General features: G+C 40.4%; 1 protein-coding gene across 3 annotated transcripts in view; it reads left to right on the top strand.

Moving 5' to 3' along the window:
• The window catches only part of STK32B (serine/threonine kinase 32B), a 173,505-nt gene that overhangs the window by 107,819 nt on the left and 40,483 nt on the right, over window positions 1–25,203 (top strand). For all 3 annotated transcript variants that reach the window (XM_074589075.1, XM_074589076.1, XM_074589077.1), the window contains exons 5-6: window positions 10,061–10,098; window positions 19,199–19,288. In XM_074589075.1, the coding sequence (XP_074445176.1) occupies window positions 10,061–10,098; window positions 19,199–19,288 (128 nt within the window). The remainder of the gene's footprint in view (window positions 1–10,060; window positions 10,099–19,198; window positions 19,289–25,203) is intronic.

The following is a 25,203-nucleotide window of genomic DNA, read 5'->3' as shown; positions in this document are numbered from 1 at the left end:
AGACTAGAACAGGACACTGGAAGCGATGCCCTTTGACATTACAAGTCCTCTGTGTACAACAGGCTCCAGAAAGTGCAAATGGAAATGGCTGAGTTGAATGAATGAATTATTGCACCCTTTGCTTCTCAGAGGATAAATTTTTGCATGGCACAAAATAGCAGTTTGTTTTGCTTTCAGGCAGAAATAGTGGATCTCAGCTGTGCTGGCATTTTCTTCTTACTGAAGAGAGAAATAGCTAAAAAAGGTGCATTCCTTTTTATTTATTACTATAAATAGCTTAGCTCACAAAAGCCTTGGAACAATAAATTACGTGTGTAACTTTTCTCTGGTTGTCAGTGAATTAGCCCAAGTTTAAATACGTAAAGATCAGGACCAGTACTTTAATTTGTCATCATCTCAATTTCTTGTTTCTGCATTTGCTGTCCACACCTATGACCAGTGGCTTTTATTAACGGATATTGTTTCCTCTTTCCTGTTTTAGTCAGGCACTATGAACTGTGAAAGCCTATTTCTGACTTAATTATTCTGATGGCTTGGGTGTCAGATGTGGTGCCTTGTGGAAACCCATCCAGATTCATACAAATGGGCATCCACAAGATGTTTTTTTTACATATGGATCTCTCATAATCTAATACCACATCTTCTCAGCTAATTTCCAATGTTACTGAAGTCTTTAAATTTCAAAATCACAGTGATTCACAGGGTCATGGCATGTCATGGCATTCATTAGAGCAGGAACAGAAGGTTCTGAAGGTCTTCATATGAAAGGACAGTAAGTGACAGCAATTACTTATGAGATCTAAGTGAGGGCTATGTGAACTGGCAATCAGAGGTCTGGAGCAGTCAAAAGTCTTTTGTTCCCATCCATCTGATAGGAAAGAATAGCAAAGAACTCTGAGAGTCTTACTATGATTTTGTTTTAATGCTGTTGAACATTTCTTGAAACTAGGAAGGATGTTGGTCAGGAACAAAACCCAAGAAAGATAAAGGAATGATGAGTGTTGATGAAAGGAAGAGAGTATGCATTAGACTTCATTGAGGCTATTTCTTGAGCAAGCACTCTTAGGAGGTACTCTGCACAGTTCAGCTCTGGAGGATACATCATTTCTATGCTGCCCTTATAGAATCAAAACACCTCTGACCAAATTCATCTCCTGGCGCTACAGTGGCCAGTTTATATTGACTTTTTCTTCATTCAAAGCTTCAACAAACTTGCCATAAGAAAACCTCACTATGTATGCATTCACTTTCTTGGACATGTGTATTATTTATGAATCTAAATATCAGATAAGAAGGAAATGAGGTCCCTATCTGTGAAAATCGGAATTTGTTCACATTTCTTTCCATAATCAGGAGAAAACCCTTTATAATGTAAGATATGGTTCACTTCAGTGCTCTGATATGGCATTAAGTCTCATGTGAACTCAAATAATCTACAACTGAAACTTGCATTTCCCAATTCATTACCATTTTTATGGCTGTTAAGAACTGTTATGCAGCTAATATTAATCTTAATGAAAATTGTCCAGAACTACTCATGACACATTAGTTTATTATTACGTGACAGGTATATGTTTGTGATTTAATGTGAAACATTGGTGTGACTAAATAAACCTAAAAAAATCCTAATAAAAAATAAAAGGCTCTGGTCAGGTATATTCTGTAGTATATAAATGGGTTATGAGCAAATAATTGCGAATAATTTAATATTTGAGAGAATCAGGTACTCAGTAAACCGAGGTTATTAGAATTATCCCTGCATGACTTCAGGTTGTTATCCAGAAGTTGTTGCTTTTTACTGTGCTTTTTTTCAATGGTAGCAGCTGTCTTCTAGACTTTAATACTTGTGACTAATCGTCAGTGCGGACTCCTAGTCTTCCTATAGCATTCCCTATATCCCAGAATACAGTCATTGCTCCCTTTCAGTCATGTTCAGCCTGGAGAAGAGAAGGCTCCAAGGAGACCTTATAGCGGCCTTCCAGTACCTAAAGGGGGCCTACAGGAAAGATGGGGAGGGACTCTATTGGGGAGTGTAGTGATAGGACAGTGGGTAATGGTTTTAAAATGAAAGAGGGGAGATTTAGATTAGGCATTGGGAAGAAATTCTTTACTGTGAGGGTATTAAGTCACTGGAACAGGTTGCCCAGAGAAGCTGTGGATGCCCTATCCCTATCCCTGGGAGTGTTCAAGGCCAGGTTGGATGAGGCTTTGAGCAACCTGATCTAATGGAAGGTGTCCCTGCCCATGGCAGGGGGGTTGGAACTAGATGATCTTTAAGGTCCCTTCCAACCTAAACCATTCTATGATTCTATGACTGTTGGGACTGTTTTGACAAACAGAAGGCAAACAGGATCACGAATGTCATTGTAGATTAAAAACTAGTTTGTGATTTTCTGTGATCCTAACAAATTTTTTTTCCCAGTGAAAACAGTAACTTCAAAAGCCTATTCCTGCATAAGGAAGAAAAAATACAAGAAATGAGCTGCATAATTAAGAAAATAACCTTTAAACTCAGTATTTCAGGGTTTATCCTACACAACATAGAGTTAGATTGTCAGCACTAAAGAGAAAAAAGTATGAGAACAACTTTATTGGGCTTGAAACCATGTCTACTGAAGCCAATGTAATCCTTCCATTGACTTCAAGGGCCTTTGTCTGGCTCTTGCTTATTTTGCATCCTTATGACAATGTGAAATCCATCTAATTTAATTTCTCTGTTGAATATTTTGAAACAATCTCTGATAAAAAAAGCTTTAGCATTCTGCAAGGGCATAGGCTGCCTTAACTGGAAGCCAATGACTTTTAGTGATACACGTGTAAATATGGGCTCACCACATCTAGATTGAGACAAGCCTATCTTGTGACCCATGGAGATTTATTGTCAGTAGGCTCTAGGCATTACCACTGCCCCTGGAGGAGGTTCATTATGGGCTGTAACTCTAGTTGTGGTTTATAAGAAGGTACTCAGTTGCTGCTCCTGACTTAAAGGGTAGAGAAAGCCCTCTTTGCTCCCTACAGAACTTGCCTATACATAAAAGATCATGGAAAAATTCAGGTTGGAAGGGACATCATGAGGTCCCCCCTGTAATCCAAATTTCTGCTTAAAGCACGATTGGATATGACACCAGACCAGGCTTCATCTCTTGAAAAACTCCAGGGACAGTGAGTACAAAACCCCTCTGGGCAGCCCGTTCCATTGCTTGTCTGTCCCCACAGTGAAAGTTTTCCTTTATATCCAGTCTGAACCTCCCTTGTTTCAACTTCTACCTGTTGTTTGTATGCAAGGTTCTGTCCTTTGAATGAAAGTGAGTATGCATCTTCTGTCCATTAAAATAAAAGCAGTTAAGAGCCACTTTTAAAAATCTAAGACTTCATAAGTCCGTACACAACTGAGTTTTCTCTGTAAGTTGCCTTTGGTTAATGAAGACTTGAAACCTCAAGGGTCCTTGTTCAGAGAAAACCAATCACCATTAAAAAGTGGAAATACTCCTAGTAAGTCATGCTGGTAAAACTGCTATCAACTGAAATGCTTATAGATGTTACTGCGGGATTTTAGAAGCTCAAGAGAATGGAAATATGATAATACATTAGATTCTGCTCTGAGCCAGCAAGGCAAAGAGTGAAATCTGTCAGACTTAAAGTTGAAAGAATGTGCTTTCGACTTTTGCTGACACCAAATAAAGGGTTAGGGGTATTACACATGTGAATTCAGATCCATCCAGAGCTGTTATAACTGAAGTATTTTCTCTGGTCATAAAAATCTGCTTGGGCTGGCAAAGAACAGCTGTCTCTGTGTTGGAAACACATCAAATCTTTTGATGAAATAAGGAGAAAATATAGACAAAAGCAAAAAATATCACAAATTTAAACACGTCAGAAACCAAGCCTGTTCTGTATGTATGTTTGCTGAAAAATATGAAAGCAGAATAAAACAGATGGGCAGTGTTAGTTTTTCAGTTCTCACAGGTTTAAGGGAAAACATAGATCTTGTGTTTGGCATTACTATTGATGTGTTTCAAAAAGGTGAAGGGAAAACAGCATCTGTACTTGCTGTAGAAATGCTTTCCTAATTCAATTAGATTAATCTCCGCTGGAGGAACCCTAGCTGGTAGTCCTGTTATTCACATCAACGGCTAAATCTTTGTTTAAGCCTCTGAAACATTTTTATGCAATTATGTCTTGCAGTAATCAATTTGAGTTTAATTCTCAGTTATATAAATAAAACTCTGTTTGTTTCGTTCACTTCAGTTTTATGAAATAAGAACCTTGCTTTCACATTCCAAAAGCAAATAGAAAACTTCTATTGACCATCTAGATACTATTTATTATTTGATACGCCTGTCACATCACATCTTACAGATCTCTTCTGTTAACTAAAGAACTCTAATCTATTTGTTCCTTATTCTCAGGGAATCTTTTCGTTTAACCTTCCCCAGATCTTTCCTTTTTTGACGGTTTTCTTTCAGGTGCTATGAAATCAGGTAACCCAAAGGACCTACCTTTGTTTTGAACTCGAGCATAACACCTTTTTTTCAATATTTTTCTGTAACCTACTTAGAATTAGTTGTTATCAATGTGAAGTGATCGTCAACAAACCAGTTGTTACTTTTTTTTACCTTGAGAAAACTGGGCAATTCATGGTTGACTTCACAGAGCACACATCTTTCATTTCTAGATCAGCGTTTCAAGTCCAGTCAATATCAATAGAGATCGAAAGTTACAGTGTCCTGGTTGCTAATTCGTAGCAGTACATGTGAATCTTTTTTGGATATTGTTCTTGATTTCGAGCTTTAGAGCAAACAGCGTCATCGCATGTTTTTCAGTCTTCTTTTCTATGACTATTTGATCCACATAAGAGATACAAAAGTGTGACCTCTGGAAGGTTATTTATGGCCATTAATCCTGATGAGTAATTCAATTTCTCCTTCTGATGTATATATATAATTTGTGTCTATTCTTCGTTTTATCTGGTACTGGCAATATAATCACTGGCAATAAATCAAGAGTTTTGCTCACTCTTACTGAGATTTCTCAGAGTCCTCTTCAGGTGAAATAATCTTCATTCTTTTACCACTTCAGATAGATGATAAATATCATGTCACACCTCTCCAATGCTGAACTGCAGAGCATTTCAATTTTAACCTCTTTTCATGCTGAAGATAAGCTATTTATTCCTACTGTTTTCTTCATGAGCATTCAAGCCCCATGACAGAATTAAGCATATGGAAGCTTTGACTAGCTTCCAACTGTACCAAAGACTCACTAAATTCCACGTATACAGTCCTCTCACAGGTCTCTTCAGTCTTTCATGAACTTCCTTGTAGCTAAAAGGAGGGACAACAAGAATGATGGACTTTGAACTTGGATACATTATTTTTCATAGATTCACAAACTAATTCCGTCTGGAAGAGACCTCCAGAGGCCTCTAGTCCAATGTTCTGCCCAAAGCACTCAGATCACACCAGGTTCCTTGGGGTTTATCCAGTCAGGTCTTGAAAATCTGCAAAACTTCTCAGCTTCTTAGTTTAGAAATCTGCTTCTACCCCACTTAGTAACACCAGAAAGAAACATTGATGGATGCAGTAATGAAAACTTCAGGTACTTGAATCTAAGTCCTTTATAATTATTGTGAGCCTTTCCAGGGAGTTCAGGGGACTCTGACTGGCATATGCAGTGACACGAGTCAAGCCACACTCATGGTTTTTCTCCATGCAGAGGGAATATCTTCAAGCATTGGATGCCCACTTGACCTAGATATTATAGAAGATACAAATAGATTATTAATCATTCTTTCCTACTTGGAAATTATATGCAGCACCTTCTTACTGTACTTTCATCCTTCAGGCAGCTTTAGTTTGACATTTGTAGCTAAGGCAATTGAAAAAAGCTAGAAATGGTTTCACAGGCAATATCAACAAGTGGCAATTAAACTGTGATTTTTCCAATTTTTTTCTCATTTGTTTGTATGTCTGAGTTACTCAGGCCAGCTGTTATATTAGTTATGCCTGGTCCTGTCACTGAGCAGACTTTGAAGGTTTCCCTGCTTCCATTTCTATGGTGCTCTGATTTTTCTGTGTATGAAAAGAGTTGGAGTAGCCCCAGTACAGACTGAGAAAGTCGTGTTTATGAACTCTGTGTCAAGGACCCTGCCATAGCTCTGCTGGTCACTGTTTGGTGAATGGTTAGAGGGCAGCCTAGGGCTCTTCTGAATCCAAACTGTGAGTGAGTTTGTTCCTTGCGAAAGTCCTTCATTTTCTCTTACGAGCTGGTTGAAGATACTGGGATTATGAAATGAGTGTTTCAATTTATTCTTTTAGCTAAGGATATACATAACAGGAAAACCCTGAAGTTAAGGCGTTGAATTTCACACCCTGTTGTTTGAACATGCTTGCTAAGGGGAAAAATGTTTTCTGAAAAATTGATGAGTTAGTGAAAACTGGATTTCACTTACTTAACACATTTGAATTTAAACTGCTTAACTAAAGAGTTTTTATCTTTTAAACCCACCTTCCTACATAAACAGTGGTTTTACTATTTACATGAATTTAACTAGAGTATTTACTTAAAGGAACTAGCTGTGGTTTGTACAACAGAGGCCGGAAACCCTCTGTTCTGCATATATCCAGTAAATTTAATTGCAATGCTCCTACACCTGCCAAGTCTTTGCCATGACTGTGTTGAACCCTCCCTGCCCTGTACCCAGCAGGCAGCGGTCAGTGCAAGGGCAGAGCAGCGGCCTCACTCCTCTGCAGTCTTTGGAGCTTTCAACAGGCTGCCTCCGGCGAGGAGAGGAGAGCTTTTAGTGCCACGCTGTAAACTGGGGACAACCACATAACAGAGTGCTGCTGGAAGGCACGCTCTTCACCGTGACCTTGCGCTTTGCTTTCTCACCTGCCACGTGAATCCAGGCATCACGCACATCTCCAGGCATGTGATCCCAAACCAGCAGCATCTTACTTGTTCACCTTCTGGCTTAAGTTAGCCCATGACTTTTACTGGCTGTAATAGCAGTTTAAAATAGCCTCTTTTGAAATCTGAGGCACGGTCATGAGTCTATCAAGTTGCCTCAGGGACTGAGGGGTTGGGCTGCTCTGTGCAAGGCAATACACCCTGTTGTACCTGCCCCCAGCTACAGTCCTGCCTCTCAGCACAACAAGCAAAGTCGGCAGAGCCCACAGCGGGGAAAATCCCTGAGGTAGGAGAGGCTTTATGGTCTGTGTGCATCTGTATCAAGTATCAGCCACTGCCTGAATTAGTCACAGAGAGATAAGCACAGATCTAATTTTACCACTCAACTTTCTGATCATTACAGATGCAACTGCATGAAAAATATATTTGATGATACATACAGTTGTCAAGTGGATTTGTCAGTGTTTCTGGTGGTAATAAAAATGTATAGTCTATTTAATGGTGCAATACCATAGCAGATATTCAGATTATTTAAACTCATCTTCTTAAAAAAAAAAAAAAGATAGAAAAGGCACAGTCTTGTAATGAGCAGTCCCTGGGTACTGCATTGTTATACACGTGGCAGTAGCTCATAAAGCTGAATTTCTCCTTTTGATCAGTTTTACTCTCAGTGAAGTACTAATGATTGTACCATTCCAATTCTTAAATTTTGTTTTCTTAAACTAGGGAAAACAGTTCGGAGAGATGTTGAATGTATCACTGATTTTAGGAAGCCACAGGAAGGCCCTAACATACTTGGATGTGACCCCCAATCGTTTTACCCACGTGAGAACTGTGTCAGATTGTTCTTGTTAAATTCTGTGAAGACAAAGTTTAAAATATTGAATTCAACAGTCAAAACTATGATGTCCTTACTTCCATTGAAAGTCATTGCTGTATTTTCAAGTTGTGGGTCAGCCACAAAGACTATTTAGCAAGAAATCACAATTCCAGCTCTTACCAGAAAAGAGTTATTGAAAACCAGAGGTCTTTTTGTTAATGGCAAATATATTTGATACCAGCTGAACAGTAGCTCTTCCAAAAACTATTTCATCAATCGAGAGATTAGATATAACATTACCTATAAAAATGCATAGAATTTCCTATGATAATTCAACCAAAGAGAAGTTTTATAATATAAGCAAAGATATTTAATCCTACATTTTGCCTGCAACTCACAACTTCACCCATATGAAAACAGGGAGAGGAGAGGTGTTTGATGTAGTTAATGATATGAAAAGTGACTACAGGGGAGAGGAAAGAGCCAAGACAGAATTTGGAGGTTTGTGGGTGACATGGGCTCTAGGAGAGATTTCCCTTTATAGTACACATGTAACTAGAACTGCTGTTGAATCAGGCAATCACAGGTAGCCTGTAAATTGTGCAGAAGAAATACAATATTTCATACTGAAATATGGGTATAATTTTAAATTTCCATTCCAGATGGTAATTCATCATGGGGTCCTTTTCCTTACATGGAGACATACACATCCTACATTATTTCCAAATGCACACGGAATGATTCAAAATAATTTCTTATTTATCCTATGTTTCCCCAGCTGCTGCTACACAAATTGTAAACATAATCTTAGTGTACTTCACTATTGCATGTGATTCTCAGAAAGGGCTAGAAAGCGTGGAATTCAGAACTGTAAGCTTCCTTCTTTTGTCAATAAAGATGTGGAGTTTGGGTGATGACTGAGCTCATATCATGCAAGCCATATACATATTATTGTTGTCTTACTCCTCTATGACGTTTCCGTTAGAAACCATTCTCTAATCAAAATAAATAAATAAAAAAAATTTCTGGTATACCACATTCTCCTTTTGCAACGTTTCACTTTTTTCTTTATTCCATTTATGGGCACACTGGAAAAAACTTGTTAGCAAAATATAATTATGTATTAATACGTATTTCAGTCAGGATAGGATGTCCTAGGAAATGTTTAAATTGGAATAATCAAGCTATCCCTTGGCTAAAAGAAATTACACGGGTGGAAGTGTTTGGAGTTCATTTGCAGCCTCATTCAACGGCTTATTTTGACAGTTTTGACAGTTTACAGTGCCTTTTCTTTTGAGATAAGTGAAAAATTCAGCCCAAGGGGAAAATGTTTTCCTCAAGGTGGACTGATGCATCCTCAACACCGGCAATGCCGTGCCAAGAACACGGCTTCAAAACTGCGTGAAGCATGAGCCACCAGTGAAAAGGCAGTGCCGCACAACACTGCCGCATCGCACCCACCAAGCCCCAGGGTGAGCCAAACCAGGCACCCATCCCGCCTGGCAAAGGGAAGAGATGATTTTCCCCCAGAACAGGTCCACACCATAAGCAATGATGCTGGACCAAGAAAGAGGGTGGGAATGCCTAACAATGGTGGGGAAAAGCTGTCTCCATCTCTCCGGACAGCAGCATGAACGTAGGTCAACAGAAAATGATCCTGAAAGTGCAGCTCTCTAGAGCAATGGTGTTCCCTTGTGCCAAGAACAGCAGAGTTGAGCTGATGCTTCAGCACATCATAATCTCCATCCTCCCTTTGACCTGCTCCTTTCTCCAGCATAGTACCTGCCATTACAGACAGCCAAGTGGGGATCCAGGGACTAAACGGAGAGCTGCTAGACTTACCCAATTAGTAGAAGATAGCTAGCAGGACTCTACAATAAGTAAGCGATCATGCACGTGAGCATGGCAGATTAGCAGGGTCTGGCAGAAAGGGTAGAACCACCGATGTTTCCAATTAAATGATTTCTTGGGTCTGTCAAATGTAGAGTCCCTGAGGCAATCAGGCACCTCCTTGATGCAAATCTTCCATCTTGTTCCTGCTGCTATAAAGAATAAAGTGCACAATCTTGAAACGCAAATCCATGTCAATGCTAACCACATGAAAACAAAACCACATGAAATGGAAACCTAGAGACCCTCTTTAGTATGCATGTTTTCTCAGGGGAGTAAAAAGATATAGATAAAAATCATTTGCCTTTATGTATGATATGGTTTTCATTGATTTTGTAATGATTTAAGTGACTTGGCCCTCATACCCAGATGGGGAAAACTTTGAAATTGCGGGTTTTCTTTGGGTATGAAATGTAATGCATTCTTTTCCTTATTTCACAGGGACATCAAACCTGACAACATACTACTGGATGAGCATGGTAAGTGAATATTGACCGCTTTCTCTCAGACATCTCTAATTCTTGAGAGCTCAGTGACATACTCATGACATGCTTTGTAAATCAGCCTCAGATGTTGGATTCCTACCTAAATCTGGACTTTTTCTGCAAAGTCCCTCTGTCCACCCTGTGGATTTTGTAATTCCCCCTCCTATTGTAAAAAAAAAAAAAAAAAAAAAAATTCTGATCTGACACTTGCAAGACTTGAAGAAGGAATTTAATAGAAATTGAGATCACCAGGGACACCTGGTAAAAAGAAGTTAATATTTTATTAACAGGATTACAGTGAATTGCCATAATCCTTTTTTAGGGGCCTATCAGTAGAAGAGTACCAAGCACTTATTTTCTCTTCTGAATGGCTAAGAAATTTCATATAGCAAATTATTTCTCATGTAGGTATCTGAAATTACTTTCAAATTACTTTCCTAAATTTAGATATGGAATTTGGAAATTTTCCTCTAAGTCTGCAAAATTTTTGTGGCTCTACATGCAGTTCTGGCTTAAACAACATAAAAAGGACAACATGATCAGCTTTGAACTTTCAGTACTATTTCCATGATCTCAAACAAAAAAGGCATGGTATGAAAAAAACCAACAGCTGATTTCTTTAAACTTAAATTTTACACATATTTGCTGTCTATGAAGTATTTTGCTAAAACCTTGTGCATCTTCTGGCAACTATTCATAGGAAGAACATGAGAAAATACAGGTAAAGAAGGCATTAACTTTGAATCGGGTAGAACAGGAATAGTACAGGAGGAAGACTAAATGGAAAAAGGAGATGCATGTTTGCTACTGTGGGAAAGTCTTGTGCTTTGTTCACCTTAGAAATTGATTAAAAACAGTTAATGTTTGAGAAAATAGAAACTTGAAATTATGCCAACCTTACCATTATCTTTCAAAATCCATTGCAGAGCTGCTGGGTATACAAGCTAAAGTTGATTAAACAGGTAACATTGTGAAGAGCTGGAGTTTGACCCTGAGAATATGGAAGCCAACAAAGATAAATAATGTGGGAGTTTTAAACCATCTAGAACTTCAGGAATTTAATGTTTCAGAGCCATAAGTGTTAATGTTCCCTAGACACTAACATCAGCTAATAAGCATGAAATAGAAATCTCTTGTCTTTAAGTCCCCGGTGAATTAAAGATGTCAAAGGCAACATGAAATGACTATGTGTGTTAAATCTCTGATTGACAGCCTTTGAAGTACGGTTGCCCTTATCTCTCCTTGCCCCTCATCAAGGCCAATTACTGCACAAAATCAGCCTCTTGCCAGAGCTTTCCTACGGGGGCTCAAGTATTGCAGAGAAGAAGCTACACCAGAGTGAGCAATATGCTGCAAAATTAAGGGTTTTTTTATGATTATAAGCTGTTCAGCAACAAAATTATCTGTAGCCAGCGTAGAAATTTTGGGATGGATAGTCCCTGTTCTGCAAAACAGCAGAATACTGCTCCCTCGTAGCACACCTGAGGACCAGTGGTGAAACAACCTTGCTTCTCCAGGTTCGCAGATAGACCTTGTCAGCAGAATTAATTAGCTCATGGATCCTTGGTTCACAGACCTGTTATGTGGTTGGGAGATGTAATTCTCCCAACCTAGATAAGGGTCCACACACTTCAACTCACTAAATGAGGTGACATCAGTAGGACAGGTGTCTGTACCGTGCTCGTCTTTAGCCTCATCAGGCTTCCTTTACACATAACTGAAAGACATAGAGATGTTTTAGATCATCTGATCTATTTTGGATGTCTGCACTATACACTAGTATCTGTTTCTCTTCGGTGACTAATACCCAGGAAGTTTTGAGAAAAGATATAGCCATCCATCTTGTAGATGTACGCTTTGCAAGATGAATGCTATCCTTGAAGTCCATAAAAGCTTTGACTAAGCCACAATACAGCAACATTATTTTTAGGGAATCATCAGATTTCACTTAAGGGAAAAATGGGCTGAATATATGCACTATAAATAAGCTAGGCTGTAGAGGAAGCGTAACAAATTCACCTAATATGAGTCTAACCAGGTGCACAGGAAGGAACTTTATTTCAGCCTGTGGCCTCTAAGATGGCACAACAGTTTCCTATATGTTTGACTTTACCCCTAGGTCTTTCTTACAGTTCATTAAACAAACTGTGCTTTCAGAAAGTATTATGGAATTGGATATGCACAACATTTAGGACCGAGAGTTTGTCGCAGTGAGTTAGATTTCTTTGGCCTCACTGAAGAAACCTCCTTTGGCTGAAGTCAAAGTGTAGTGTTACACCATTCACGGTGCCTTACATCTTCAAGAAGTTAAAATGACTGATTTTCATAATGTGTACCAAGATTATAGATATTCCTCTTCACTAAAACTAATTTCACTACAATCTATCTGTATGGCTTAAGGAACTTACCGCAGGAATACAGAAGTAGTGAAAACAGGAGATTTTTCTTAACCCATTAAAAATGACCAATCTAATTTACAAAGAAAAAAACCCACAAAAATGTATACAACATATTCAGAACCATTCTGGCAGAGGCAGCTTGAATTTTCCCATATACTTTTTGGCAAAGCCACATCTCAGCACTGCTGAGCACAGGTTCTGATGCATCAGTGGGAATAAGTGTTAGATGATCACGAGAAGTATAATGCTACATGAGAACGGGGTAATCAGCTGCTTAAAATAGTGTTCAGCCTCTAGCAGAAGATGATTGTCTGGTCTCCTGGAGAGATTCTCCATCCCATAGAGGAGTCTCCTGTGAGGAGAGAAACTAGGGATGGTTTCAGGCTTCACTCTCTGAACTGGAATCAGACCCCTCTAAGGAAATTAATGCTGTCCATAAAGCTCTTTTGTTACATTTCCTTCTCAGCTTTCCCAGAAAGCTCTTCCTTTTATAACACTAATCTCTAAATTTAGTAGTAGTTCTCTCTTCTGCTAACATGCATCCGAAACACAATTATTCCAGCGATAGCTGAAGGGACTACCTGATGGTTCAGGAGAGTAGTTATTATTATTGTATTGTACAGAGAAAAGCATTATAGAATTCTCTTAATAACAGTATTCTGCTTCCTCTGCTATTCCTTTCGTTTTAATGGCTTAGAACAATATAAGTGAAAAGACAGCATTTAGAACTGAAAGCTGGCGAGTCTAGTCCATGTATATTTTTTCTGAAATATGAAAGAAATTAAAGATGTCTTTACATATTTCCATGATCTATTGTCTATGATGTCTAAAGAGATGTGGAATGCCTAAAATGCAGAAAAACAAGCAGCGGCAAACAGATGAGCACATTGCCTTTTTTCAGAGATGAGACCATCATTTCTATAGCTCTTTGGCAGCACCGCTGATATTAACATTTCTGGTCATTCTGCAGAAATTATAAGGCTCTACTTTGGCATCCAGGTTTTGCGCTGTGCAGAGTGACCACACCATTGTTACCCTCTGTTTACAGGAAATTTGCAAGGGTTTGATTTCCTCTCAGGCAAGTTCTTCAGGACCTCATTTCATAAGACTCAGCAAGGTCCCTGCTTGGTTTACCGAGGAAGAACTCCCTCCTGGGTCAGACCCAAGACCTTGGCTGGTATTCTGTCTGTAGAGGAGACTCATGGAGTGTGCCCCTTGCCACTTGGTCATCAAATGCTTCAGTGCTTCCTTTAACCCACAATTTTTGTACTAGGATATTAGAGTATCTCTGTATATTCCCTTTAGAATCTGGATGAATCTTTGTTAATGAGTTTGTCTACTGCTTCTTTGAAGCTGCTGCTGATATTGGCCTCTACAACCTCCTGGAGCAAGTTCACCATCCTTCATGAAAGAAAAGTGATTTTTTGTATGTTTCAAAACATTCTTCTTTCAAGAAAACATCTTCTGCTTCTAGAATTGCAGGATTTGACAAATAATAGCTTACAACCACAATCTACATGATATTCAAAAACTCCTTCAGCACTCTCCCATCAGCTAAAGAGCCTCAGCATTTTTAATTTTTCCTTAACAGGGCACTGCTCTCATCCTTTTGCCCCTCTCTCTTGACATAGATAGTGTTACAGATATGCAGGCTTTCAGCTTAAGAGCAGAGGAGCAACCATATTGGATCAAAGACCCATCTAATTGAGTTTCTTATCTCCAAGAGTCTCCAAAAAGTGAATGACAGAGCAGGATATAAACCGAGCAAGTTTTTGTGGTGCTTCCCCCAGCCTCCAGCCTTTTGCAACTGAGGCATTTCCTGAGCTGGATATGGTTTCCACACGTTTAATAACTTTCAGTGGTCTTTTCCATCATATTTTCTGGTGCTCCCTTGAGTGAAGGGAACTTTTAGCATCCTTAACATCTTGTGGCAAAGAGGTCCTTAGCTTAAACAGCGAACATGTGTTTACTGTTCTCACTGCCTGTTTTTTTCATTTTGAAGGTGCTACCTGCTAATTGCACTGAATGGCTCCTAATTCTAGCCTTGGAACTGTTTCCTGGTGGTTCTCCATATTGAAATCACAGACCTAATATTTCACTCTCAGGCTTAACAGGACTAATACTATTTTATTAGGTTTGGGGTTTTTTTAGACTTGATTTTTGCATCTGTTAGTGATAATTTTACTCAATAATCATTTCTCTGATGAGAGAACAAGGCAGATTTAAGCTGACGTTCATATGTGCCTTGTATTTTATATTATTATATTGTTTTATGGTCATCAAAGTTTTTCTAAAAACTCTATTTCCTTGATTACATGAGAATCTCATCTCTCATTTGAGAGCTAACCGCAAAATTGAAAGATGCAGCCAATGAGCAATCTTGATCTTAAAACCATAAATAGGATGAAAAAAACCACCCATAAATTCAGTATTTTGAACCCCGATATTATCTTCTGAACAGCAGAACTGGCAACATTATTACTGTATAGTGATGTCTAAGAGACAGAAATCTTCCACTAAGGATGTGCCCGGTGTGTCTGCACTAGGGCTGGTCCTTATCATACCCACACCCAATTTTCAGGGAACGTATCTCATTTAACCTTCCAACGCTGATTAACAAGATGAATGTCCTCAGCACAATTCACCCACCTGAAGCTATCCACACTTTAAAAATATACTTGAAACTTTCACATGCCTACACATAGGCCATTAAACGGCCTACCCTTTTGAAACGCACAGCCTCGCGGAACCCATCTCTAGCGGTACAATGAGGTTTCTAATAATCTCCCCAAAGACCAGTGGCAGACTGCCAAGACGTGCCAAGTTCACGTGGATATGAGCTTACGCTCCTGTACATAGTACAGATGAACCCAGAGAGACGCTTTTTAAATTGTTCATAGGGTTTGACCTTCTGAGGGCAAACCAGATCTGAATTTGCTGCAAAATGTTATGGGTTGAGATTTCCCATCAACTCTGATGCGTGCTGAGTCGGTGGCATTAACTCCAGTCTGGTATTTTTTCTCTCTGCCCTCACATTCACCCCTTTGGTTTCAGACGCTGAGAAATTCAATGAGGTTTGAAGTCGTGTACATTTTCCTCTGCTAAACATTAGTCAGCCAGTCCCAGGCACCTTTCAGGACTTGTTTTAATTGTCGTTATGATTTGTTCAAAAATGAAATAATAAGTCCAAGTAAAGATCATTTGCTGTTTACCTCAGATACTGAGATTTCAGGCCATTTGGAAAAGTGAGGCAGAAAAGCTGCAGAGCACTTCTGAAGCGCAGGCATAAAGCTTCTCAAAGTCATACACTGTGCTCCAGGTGTTAACTTACAAATTTTCCCTGTTAAAGCCTTAACTGGAAGCTGACTAGAGGAATGGAATTTTTGAAACAATTTCCACTGAAATACTGTCTGCTTGCAATGTACATGTTGATGTATGGGAAATCTGGGCAGCCTGGGATGATTTGAAAAACCCACTCTGCAGCGAGCCAGACGAATGCCGTCGTTTGCCTTTACTTCCCTTCTCTCCACCATCATCTTATCACCATATGAGGTCATGCAGCTGTGGGGATTAAGCACTGAGCTCTTTCCCTGTGATACTTGAATTTATTCAGGTACTACTGAACCTGTTGTGCACTGCTCTGCTTCACAGCTCTTAAAAGGTAAACCCAGGTGGCACTGACATACCGCTTACTTCAATATTGTACCAGATACCTGAGAAGGGAGCCAGGGTACAGACCTCGTTTTGACATTTAGTTGTTCACAGTAATATCCATAAAGGGAGATCAAGCACAAGGTGTGAAGATGGGAAAATGTCCCCTTGAATCAAAATTTTGGAAACGGTATGAAGTAGCTAGTATCCCAGCATATTTACTGCAGCAACAGCAACCCTTCTTTTTCCTATATGCAACAGTTGCAGTAAAAAAATGTCGTAGAGGCTGCTTAGAAAGGCTCCTATAGAAAATTGGGGTCTAACTATCCCTTGAAATATTCATACCAGGAATTAAAAACTTAAAAAAATAATTAAAAAATACAAGTCACTGGACTTAAAAGAGTTGAAACTGTTGAGTGGTGTGTGCAGGCAGGCAGAGCTCTGCCTCGACATCCCTCCAGCCCTCCTCCACAGGCACAGGGGGTTCATGCTCCACCACCCCCTGCTCTGATTCAGTCCCAGACGCAGCCTCTCTCCATGCCCCCATCTCCCACCAGGCACCATTTGCAGTCCCTGCGGCACCACAGCCACCCGCCGGCCTACGGGACACCTTGCTTTCCCTCCATAGCCAATTAGCAGCCCTCTAAGCAACAGGCAAAGGCTCCCTGCAGGCAGCCCATGGGCTGTGAGGTGTCCGTGCGACGGCGTAGAGCAAAGGTGGAGTTTTTCCAGCGGTACAGACATGGCTCTGCTGTGCTCTGCTACAGGCACAGGAGCTGAGCATCGCTGCCGTGTTGGCAGCGGGATGTGGAGGAGCTATGCTGAATCTACCTTTCCAATCCATCCCTTACCTTGCAGAAAGGCATTTTTAACAAAACCCGTCAACCAGTGCACACAACACTTCACGTGTGCTATTTTGGTTTTGTTAAATGAGAAGAAATCTAATAAAAGGCAGAGAAAACAATGCACGGCAGGAGAGGCAATTTTCATTGCAAATCAACTGTTTGGATCAGTCTGAATGGATATTATGCGATAGGTGTTTTGCAACAGGCTATCACGCTGGCACTCTAATAGGGAGCGTCACTTACAATGCTGTCATTTAAATGACAGAACTTTATATTTATCTGTCAAAAAAAGAGGAAGTATTAGTCTACCGTGTTCCTTGCAGCTTTTCATTCTATGGCGCACACAGAATTGCTTGAAACTACTGCCATGAGGTGGCTGTATGTGGTTCAATTATCTTTTTCAAGAAGCCTTCTGCCGTGGTGTTTTGCTATTGCAGAAATAAACTGCAAACTTGCTGCTCACCAACCATTACCTCTGGCCACCGGGAAGGAGGAATGCCACCTTAAAATCTGATGTCAAGCTGGGCTGTGAACACTAATTCTTGTTATGGCAGCCTAACAATTCCCACCCCTTACAAAGCAATCACTTTCATCTGCTCACAGATTTTGTCTGCCATGTGCAGATGTCTTCCTGGGCTGGGTGTCTTGGGAGGAAATAAAATGTCAATAAAATGTAAGCAGTTTTTGAGAAAAAGGCAGAAAGCATGCAAACCATTTCGCCGAAAACTGCTACTGTGTTGGAGAAATAGCTTTAAGCTTCTACATTTGGAGAAATAGCGTTAAGTTTAGCAGTGGGATGTGCCTTCTTCCTTTTCCCCTTCAAAACCAGCTCTGATCTGGCCAAATTAGGGGACTCTGAGAATTTCAGTTCACACATGCGTGGCTGCAGACTTCTTAGAGGTTGGCAGACAAATTTCCTGTGGACTTCAAGCAGGGTCTAGGTTAGACTGTTGGAGCAGCATAATCTTTTGTTGAGACTGCTGTTCCTCAGTCGGGCACTGCCGTTACATTCAGCATCAGTCATTTGTTACACTCTTCATCTTTGGCAGCAAACATGATAACAACCACCCTCGCTTAATAACTGTATCATGCCTAAAGCCTGCTCCGTTCTGTGGCTTCAATGAGCTTGAGATCTTGATAAAAAAATAATAAATAAAAATCACAGGAACCTGTCACTCAGGAGTCTAGTCCAAGAGATGATGTATTAATCCTGGTGTGAGTGCAGGGCTTAGCTGGGGAAGGGAGTAGCTTTCCCTGTGCTCTGTCCTCCACAATGGCACTGCCGGATGTAATCACAGAGAGCACAATATCTGCATCGCTCCACAGTGTAAAACTAGTCCGTAAGTGGAAGATGCAAAATCCAAGAGCAGCCTTATCAAATTAAAAGTCTGCAGGTACATTTTCAGGCTGGATTTAAATTCAGTTTACCTGCCTACGGCAAGCCAGGATTAACAGCTATTGCTTCGCTGTGCTGGAGCAATTTAAACTGTGCTCGTTGTAAACCACCCCAGGAAAAAATGTAATGCCAGCAGGTTTGGGCCATCCAGCCTGATTAGTTCAGTTTAAATCAGCTGTCCGCGGCCTGACTTGTGTCACTTATCTTTCATCCTGCAACCTGCTGTCAAATGAGTGATCATTTGGGACCTGCCACTGTTACGTACACACTCCTCTGCTACCATGGACCTAATTTTATAGTTATCGTACAACAGAAATACCCTTTTTCTTCTCGGCTCCCTTTTTGCCCTGAGGAGACTCAGAAAGAGCCAGGCTGATGGAAACCTGAAGTGGATGCGGCAGCAGACAGGCGTCACGACTACCTGAGAGTGTGAGAGGTGGCTCTAGTTGGAGATCAGGAGAGGTAGATTTCACACAGAACTTCACAAAATTCAGCACTGCTCCTGTTACTATCCAGTTCCTATCCCTAACATTCACAGCAGGAGGAGGTTCAAGGTTGACCAGCCTAAAATGTTCTGCACTTTGAGCAGATAGCGGACACAACCATTCAGGAAAAGTATTCCATCATGTTACTGCCAATATGATTCTTCTAGTTATGACAAACACTTAATAGTGAGTTTCCATGAATTGGTACAAATCTTTCCAATTCAATTTCTTTCCATTATTAGTTAAATGTTAAACAAAGGAAGAAATATTTGTATGATGTGCTATTTTAACTTCTGTTTTTACTTTGTGTAATTGCAGGACATGTTCATATCACTGACTTTAACATAGCAACCATAGTGAAAGGCTCAGAAAAAGCTTCTTCTATGGCTGGCACAAAACCCTATATGGGTAAGTTTTCAAGACCGTTTTAAAAATGTAAGAAAAAACACACACTAATGTTGACAAATGGTATATTAAAAGGATTTTAAGTTGTAAAAGCATACAATAAATGCGATCAACTTCTTTTTTTGACAGTGTATATATGTTAGCAATGGAAAACATTGGAGATGAAGGGATTGGGCATGAGCTTGGTCTGTGCACTGCTTTTAGTCAGATTCTGTTCAGTTTTGTGAAGTAAACTCAGGAGAGTATCAAGTGGGTTACTTCCTGCAAATCCCCACAGCTGGAGACAAGAACGTATGGTTATATTTGCACCACTGTGGCTATGATCTAGCAGAGATCATGTAAAGTAGAGTTTAAAAGTATCTAGGCACATCTTTAATTGCTTTGCTATGCTGAGTTCCTCAAAAATGTGTCTGTTAGAGTCCTATGTAACTAACCCCTTAAGTGCTTGCCCTATGGCTTTTAGGGGCATTTTATATGTTTTAATCATGTAATTTAAATGCATAGATAGATTGAAGGCTGGGAGGGTAAAATTCAGTTCACCAGTCCTCACGTGTCTAAATGTTAAGCATCTTGGCTAAGCTAATAATTCAAACTTCCCCTGGAGCTGAAGGACAGAAGGCATCTCCTGAAGGTCATTTGTCCCACCAAAGTTAGCCTAGCTTCCACGATTTGTCCTATTTGTGGCTTCCTACACATCTGCTGTTTTAATGCTGCCTGTGTACATAATTGTCATTGCCTGTGGAGATGAATAGTTTAAACTTATTTGGGTTCTGGGAACCAGACTAAGAGATACGTATGTCTCCAAGAGAGGTTCTCTAGCAGGCATGTTCAGAGCACATCTAACCCTCATGTACCGGTAAAATACTGGTAAATTACCATATTTTGAAAATGTCATTCAGAGAACCAAAGGCCACTGTGTTACCACAATTCTGCATATTAGCATAAGAGCAAAGCATTTGCCCAAGAAATAGGAATTAACAGGTTTTTCACAGCACAAAGAGCACTGTACGAACCTGAGGATGAAGTGGGCAAGTGTCTGCAGGGTGCTCTGCACCCGCTGTGAGACTGTGTCAGAGCAGTCCCAGGCACCAGAGCAGTCATATTTTCAGATATGGTGTTGTTTTGGCATGAATCAACTACCGCTCTCCAAAATAATTCCCAGGGAGTTAGCAGGGGCTGGAGTCTATTTACGCTGAGCAGCTTGGGCATAGCTGTCCTGTTTCGGTGGTTAATAGGATACAATAACATGTGTGCAGCCACACTGTGCCACCGGGGATCGTCACCAGTGCACCGACCTGACGCTGGTTAACTTACTCTTATAAATCTACTAAAAACAGACCAAGAAACATTTTATGTAGTCCTGACTCAAGCATTTAAGTTATGCAGAGGAATGAAGTTTTAGATGAAAATTTTCTTAGTGTTTGGTATCAGTTAGCTCTAGCAGAGTGTCTAATTCAGTGCCTCTACTTAGATGAGATGGCCAACACCACACAGACATGGGATATAGAGCACTAGGAGCCTGGGTACTGGACATCCCCTCAGGGCTGGCACAGGTTCCCTGTTCATTAGTAGTGAAAAGAGAAGGGAAGGATGCTGCAACCTCACTTACACCAACAGCTATAGTTTAAAAAGAACTTGCTTGAGCATTTTTGCCAATGTGGTGGGGTTTTTTTTATGAAAAAAAAACAAACCAAACCAACAAAAACTGAAGGAAAAAGTATTTTTTCTCCAGAAGTAATTTGACGCCTCTCCCAGCACCCAGAGATAAATAGCTGTACAACTGACATGTGAACCTAATTACACTCGCAGAAGTGCCTTTACATACATGATGACTGAAATGTTAAAAGACTCCAGCATTTTTGATATGGTAGTTTTGCATTTCTTTGAAAAACATATTTCTCTGAGCTCACACATTCTGCTTAAATAGCTGCCTACAATCTTCCAACAGCCATTGTCATTAGGTGTGCAAATTTTTATTACACAGATTATTCAAAAATACCCTTGAAGAGTAGTCATTTTGCAGGAGCTCAAAAAAAATTCAGACTAGGCATTTTCCATATTTAAATGTGATGATGACAGCAGACATAACAATAGAGTCTTTTCTGAGATTTAATTTGGTAGTAAATTAAATGACTGTTTTTATGGCCTTACATTTTTAATCTTGAAGTGGTTGCACAGTTTTACATTAGAAAGCCTAATTATTATGAAAGCAGAAAAAAGCTGAGTACTTGCTTAGGGGTCAGTTAGCATTTTAGCATCTGTCTGTCATAGTCTGAATGTGTGTAATGAAGAGATCATCTGGCAGCTAATGACCAGAAGCAGATTAGTTAAAACAGCGGTACAAAAATGTATGTGAGTATTCTTCAAAAATTTTGCTGAGAGTTAACAGGAAACTTAGTGTCCATCTGCACACATAGGTGGATCGCCACTTTCTTAGTTCATTGGTGGTCTCTGTTGGCAGGCTTTTCTCACAAGAAAAAAACTGGCTTTTAATAACAGAAAGCTCAAAAATCTGTAGCAAGTGCCAGGTACTGTGATTTTGTATTTTAAGGATAAAATTATGAAAAATGGCCCTGTCCTTTTGGAATGTCTACCCTCCACCCGCACCCCAAGGAGGAGGAGTAACTTGTTCTTTGTGTAGTTGGCATTTGCCAGGAGATGGGACAAGGAAGGAATTGCTGAGATTCATCTTAGAAAACTTCTATTTATTCTTCATCTGTTCAATGCACAGATGCTAAAGCCCAGTCCATCCTGCTTGAACTCTGCTTATGACCCTTTCCATGGCATTCTCCATTTACTAGAAAATTCTGGAGTCCTTGTATTTAGTAGGAAAATACTAATCTTCAGCATAGATTATGTCCTTATAGCCTTATTGTTTTGTAATCACTTCTCAGCTTAACATCATGGCAAATCGTTCCTCTGACCTAAGTCAGGAATGCCATAGACAGCTGAGCCTCTTTGCCTTCCCGGGGAGCTAAGCAAGCTCCTGGAGGGTTCCTGTGAGAGACCAAGCCGACCCAAGGAAGGAGATAAACACTAGACCTGGAGTCAGTGGAAGATGGGGACAAGATTTTACCTTTGCACACCAACAGACGGTTGTCTGGGTTCACCTCGGCTCGAGGAGCCATTCTGCCCCTGAACCCTCTTCCCCACGCATCAGGTCTCCCCCATATCCAACAATCTCACAATAAGAAGAAACAGTACAAGAAAACTGCTCTCTTTCCTTTTGTGAAGAGACTACAGCTCCATCCACCAGCTTACTTTCTCATCTCTTGGAAATGCAAAAAATACTGCAAAAGCCCCAAGTGCAATCTTCTCTACTCAAAGTCGTAAGAGTCATCCTTGCATTTATTTGGAGCTGTAAGAAGTGAGGAAAGCTTTTAAAGCTGTAAAAATCCTCTGTTTCAGGTGAAAAGTGATGGGTGAGGAGTCTCTGTGGTATAGCTCGGGTATCAAAGCTTTAGCAAACTTCAAATACTAAGAGTTTGACAGATATGGCCAGACACTCATCGGTGCTGCTTTTTCCTCTAAGTGCATTGACTTCACTTCCTTTCCTCTTTTTGTTTACACCTTTAATTTTGTGAAGAATCATCGCTTTAATGAAATGCTACAAAGACTTTTCAATTACAGTACTCAAACTAGGAAAGTTCTGTGTTCGCTCCCGATAGTTGAGTCCATATGACTTCTGGCTTTAAGGCTGTATCAAAGACTTTCCACGTGGCTTCGCCTGAGCTATTTGGACAATGAGAGAAATAGAAAAAAACACTTGGTGAGGTTGGCTCTGTGGTCCCTTGTAAGCTTTCATTACCAGGAATTTAAACGGCACACTAACCTCAGTGTAATAAGACAAAATCACCTTCAAGCAAAGCACTTGCTGAGCACCATAACCAAGGGATCCTAGCGGTTCCTGTAAGAACACGCTTTACCCTGTGCTGGTTCCCATGATGATGAAGGTATGAGATGTGATGAAAGCTTTTTTCCCCCACCTCTTAGAGGTTTATAAAGGCTTGCTCCCATGCGGATCCTGTCATGTTTAATCAGATATGAGGGCACTCTCCAGCCTTTGCCTTAGTAGAGGTACTTATAGGATTTCTCACTTCTTCCTATGGCCAATTTAAGGAAATAAACAGAAAAATGTTATCTCTAAAGCCTGCATTCCTATTTGAAATCTGATTGAAACAGGCTGAGAAATTGCTAGGGAGCGATTTGCTCCCGTGCAGCTTGACTCCCTAAAACTGATATCCAGGAAAAAAACGCAATGAATTGATATTGTGTTGTAAGAATGCACTAGCCGTTCCGATTAAGATACCTGTCTTGTAATGCTAAGCATGGTGTGAGTCAGCTTCCGCAGCCTCTGCTTAATCCCACTTCACATTAGCCTTTTTGCCCCTAAGTCTTTCTCAGCCTGAAATCTTCCCTGCCTATTTCCCTACTTATTAAACGGTTACACAGAATGCAACGTATCTGAACCTGAATGGTTCTCCAGAAACCCTGGTAATTTCTCTATGTTCGTTCCCCCTTCCCAGCTGATTCATTCAGACAAGTGAAATACCTGCTACATGTAGGCAACAAAAACATGGACAAGAGGGAATGTGAAAGGAACGAGGCCAACAGCCTGGCAAGACAAGCTCCTTCCAGCTGCTTTTGCAGTTTTACTTCTCAAAGCCATTTACCTGAAACGCTGAAGTGAAATCAGCTTCTTAGTGTTCAGGGGTCTTCAGAGTTTCTGTCTTGTACTATTCAGATGGCTGCAGCTGTGAAATATAAGGTGTGCCTCAAGCTGGTTTAGGAAACTTGTGTGTCACCTGCGCCTGATTTTATCATTACAAATTCACTGCTCAAACCTTCTGCAACATGTGTGATTGAGGGTGTTGTCAAAGGTCGTATTGCAGGAACAACCCTTTGAAAACTAAGTTTTCAGGCTGCCATCCTACGCTGGCAAGGAATGCCAAATGTCCCCTGAGACCTGAACGACTTTTGGCAGGTGTGCCTGCAGCCAACAGAGGAGCACAGGCACTTCCAGGGGAGCCCCCTCTGGCCTGCACTGGGACGTGGGCCAGGAAAGCCAGTGCAGGGCAGGACACAGTCCCTGGCCTCAGCCTGCGCCTGGGATACTCGGCTGTGGCTCGTTCTTCCTGCAGAAAGCTATTCATCAGGCCTCTCGCGTTTAAAGAAAGTGTGCATTTGCCTGGCTGGAAGCACCTGTGTAAGTGTTTGCCATTTTCAGCACCATTCCATCTTTATGAGTGGGGAAAAAAAAAAAAAGAAAAAGGTGTTTCTTATATTGATCCCTCACGCAGGCTGCAAGAAATATGTTTGTGTCTCAGGGAAGGTGTTCTGTGCTGGGCACCCATTTGCGGTAACGGCCCTCTCCCCGGCACCAGGTTGGTCAGCTACAAAACAAAATGTTAAATGCTAAAACATATCTAGAAAACGTTAGAGATACTGCCTTTTTTTTATTCCTCACTCTGGCATAATTTAGATGTATCTGAGCCCATGCTTTTTACTGACTGAAATGTTTCCTTTTTGAATGATCGATTTCCATACATCTGTATGTTATTTGTGAGCATTGCAAAAACTTTCCGTTCACAGGTTATAAATTTTGGGGGGTTAGGGTTTGTTTAGGGTTTTTTTCTGTTCCTGGTAGTAGGAGGGTTAGGGAGGGTAGGTGGAGGCTTCATGGTTTTCTTCAGCAGAGGCTGAAGTTATCCGCTAATGCACCGTGACTTTACTCCAAATCAAACCAATGAAATACATTTTATGATATAAATATACCTGACAAAAACCCAAAGCCACTAAAATCAGCCGTAAATTACATGAAAAGTTTCAACTACCCCCTTCCTATCCTACAGGCTTGTTATCTCAGATTTTCACAGCTGCTTTCATAGGTTGCCGTCACGGTGAAAAATGGCTGTACG

The sequence above is a fragment of the Larus michahellis genome, chromosome 5 (genome assembly GCF_964199755.1).
Source record: "Larus michahellis chromosome 5, bLarMic1.1, whole genome shotgun sequence".
Classification (NCBI taxonomy): Eukaryota; Metazoa; Chordata; class Aves; order Charadriiformes; family Laridae; genus Larus; species Larus michahellis.
Note: the sequence above shows the minus strand (reverse complement) of the source record. Positions and strands in the feature narration are given on the sequence as shown.